This window comes from Malus domestica, chromosome 01 (assembly GCF_042453785.1).
Source record: "Malus domestica chromosome 01, GDT2T_hap1".
NCBI lineage: Eukaryota > Viridiplantae > Streptophyta > Magnoliopsida > Rosales > Rosaceae > Malus > Malus domestica.
Genome location: NC_091661.1, coordinates 19,203,646 through 19,206,738, shown reverse-complemented (window position 1 = coordinate 19,206,738; position 3,093 = coordinate 19,203,646). Strand labels below are relative to the sequence as shown.

The following is a 3,093-nucleotide window of genomic DNA, read 5'->3' as shown; positions in this document are numbered from 1 at the left end:
TTTATACTGATTTAACAAGATTCTTTCTTTCCATTTAAGCTTGGTATTCACCACAAAAAGATTAAGAGCTTGAGATTGTCGGTTCGCAGTGAAAGGGTAAAGGAAGATGAAAATAGAAGATCGAAAAGGGCGTCCAAACTAATAGTAAATGATATTTTTTATTTATTTATATTCTTTCTATAGTGGGCCCAGATTAAATATGAACTAGTAATGCTAGGGAGATTAAATTTGTAGATAAATTTTTTTAAACTAAATGACAAGAAAGTAAAATGTTGGATCATTATTTAAGCGTTGATAAACGTGCTCATTCCTATTAGTGACACATCATTAAGTTTGTAAACTTTGTCTACAAATTTAGTCTCTAGATCATTACCCGATAATACAAATAATGGTACAACTAAATGATAAGAATATCATTTCCGCATAAAAAATATTAAGGAGACTTTCTCAAAAATGAAACTCTCAATGGACTTTGTTATCTCACAGTTTAAGATCAATTCTATGCTAACATTATAAAATATTATGCTAAAAACATAAGGTGGCAAAGAATCCACATAGAGTCCAACTTTTGAGATAGGCTCCTTAGCATTTTTTTTATTCACATTGGACCGATATATATGTTTATTATTTTAATGCAACTTAACATTTATAAATGAGTATTACTAAGTAGACCAATTTTTTAGATCAAAAATTGCAAATCATGTAATGTGACACTAATAAAAAATAAGCACGTTAATCAACACGTAAGTAATAATCTATTCGTCAATTTATGAACTTTAGTTCGAAAAGTTGGTCACCCTAACATTATACCCTTTATAAATCTCTTTGGACGGATCCATATTAGATATTTTTTATCTTATATGTTGTTAGAGTAATGATCACATTAGACTTATGTCGTCAAATAAAAATTATATTGGAAGATTAATGATCAAATTCAGACCACACGTTTAGATAAAAATCAACTTGAACAAAGATTTTGATTATAGCCTAGTAACACAGTCACCTTATAATGTTTATATTGCTTGGTAGATAGTAAGAGATTTACATTTTCCTATATGAAAATAACGCCTATAAAATTATAATTTTTCTTAGAAGTCTCCATCTATTACTCCTTGACACACGTTAGCACCCCACAAATAAAAAGGGATACAAGGTGTAAGAATCCCTTGTGCTCTACAGAGCTTCAGAGCTCTCTTGTTTCCGGTGCTTTCTCTCTTAATTCCACACCACTTCTTATTATTTATATTCTTGAGAGAGAAAGATATCTAGCTGGATATATTCAGTCATGGGAAGGGCTCCTTGTTGTTCTAAGGTTGGTTTGAATAGAGGTCCATGGAGTAACAGAGAAGACACATTACTCACCCAGTATATTGAAGCTCATGGTGAAGGCCAATGGAGATCCTTGCCAGAAAAAGCTGGTACACATAATTACTTATTGTTCATTTTCCACATTATTATATTACTTATGTATGAATTATTCTCCTCATTGTTCTGTAATTTTTTTTTTTATTTGTTCTTACAGTTATTTTTATCCTACATTTTTTGGTCGAATTATTCTGTTATTAATTATTGTTTTCCATGGTTATTTAGGCCTCCTCAGGTGTGGAAAGAGTTGCAGGCTAAGGTGGATGAACTATCTAAAACCAGACATAAAGAGAGGCAACATAACCTCCGATGAAGATGACCTAATTATCAGACTACATTCATTACTTGGCAACCGTTGGTCTCTCATTGCCGGTAGGCTTCCAGGTCGAACTGACAACGAGATCAAGAACTACTGGAACACCCATCTTAGCAAAAGACTCATATGTGAAGGAACCGACCCAAACACCCACAAAAAATTATCTGAGCCGATAGCCAAAGAAAATAAAAGGAGAGAGAACCAAAGTTGCAAGAACAGAAACAATAAGAAGGAAATGGTGAAGACGATGATGAAAAGCAAGACGAAAACAGGTCAACATGTGGAGCCACAAAAGCCTAAAGTTCATCTCCCAAAACCCACTAGGATTACTTCCTTTTTGTCCCTACCAAGAAATGACAGTTTTACTAGCAGCACTACAGTTACTACTGCGTCTTCAATCCAAGATTTAAACGGAGGAGGAGGAGGAGCTTTCGGTGTTAATCCATGGTGTAATAATGGGGTTGTGCTTTGTGTTGGTGATCCAGATCAAGATCCTATTAATTCTTCAGCTGATGGCGGCGATGATCACTCACTTGAAAATCTTTATGAAGAATATCTACAAGCGCTTCTCACAGACCATCATCACGATCATCAAAATCAACTTGAATTAGACTCATTTGCCGAGTCACTGTTAATCTGAAAAATATATACCCAATGAGTAAATTAAGTATTAGTATACGATAGATAAATAAGTATGCTTGTCCCGCGCAAGGTTTTCATGATAGGGTTTGAATTTTAGGTTTCACGTTCTTCCCGTGTAGTTTGTACCCATCTCTGTGTATGGACCTCTTTAATCTTTATTATATTTGTAATTATAATATTTGTTTGAGAAAAAAAAAAACAAATTTGTGTGAATATTTTATGTGATAGTGGCTTGGGCTTAATGTAAATTAGTTATTAAGAATCGAACTCAAGTTATGACCTATATTTAACTGACCGGGAGAGGGGGCCAGCAACACAGAGAAAATATAGAAAGAGAAATATAGGATGTGTTATTCCCCCTATGCAGTGCCTTTATTTATAGTAATAAGAGATAGAAGGAATCTTTCTCTTCCAAGGAATACAAGTCCTAATAGGAAAGAATAACTAGAATCAAATCTAATCGAGGATTTACACAATCACACTTAAATAAGAAGTTTATGACACTCCCCCTTGAGTGTGTAAATTTTCATGTAGATTCGGCATCATGTAGAGTTGAGGAAGTCAACTCGTCGGCACTGATTCTGGGAACACGCTATTCTCAAATAAGGTGGGAACTTGCATAAGGAACTAAGTCTCACAAAAAACCCTATGGCTATGGTAAAAAAACTCGAGTAAGGACAAAATCCATAGTCTAAGGAAAAATGCATGAGAAATGCAAAGTCAAATGAAACGTCTACGGGATGTCATCAGGGATACGATCAAACCAAGGT

The 3,093-nt window shown here is 34.1% G+C and overlaps 1 protein-coding gene across 1 annotated transcript; it reads left to right on the top strand.

The window, feature by feature from the left end:
• Window positions 1-1,150: 1,150 nt before the first annotated feature.
• On the top strand, window positions 1,151-2,550 carry LOC103416365 (myb-related protein 308-like). Its single transcript, XM_008354650.4, has 2 exons — window positions 1,151-1,418; window positions 1,591-2,550. The coding sequence occupies exons 1-2, from the start codon at window positions 1,286-1,288 to the stop codon at window positions 2,319-2,321; spliced, it is 864 nt and encodes a 287-aa protein (XP_008352872.2). The 5' UTR covers window positions 1,151-1,285; the 3' UTR covers window positions 2,322-2,550.
• The last annotated feature ends 543 nt before the right edge of the window (window positions 2,551-3,093 follow it).

Coding starts and splice junctions, on each gene's coding strand:
- LOC103416365 (XM_008354650.4), top strand. CDS start 1,286: ATGGGAAGGGCTCCTTGTTGTTCTAAGGTTGGTTTGAATAGAGGTCCA. Junction 1,419..1,590: donor ATCCTTGCCAGAAAAAGCTG/GTACACATAATT, acceptor ATGGTTATTTAG/GCCTCCTCAGGTGTGGAAAG.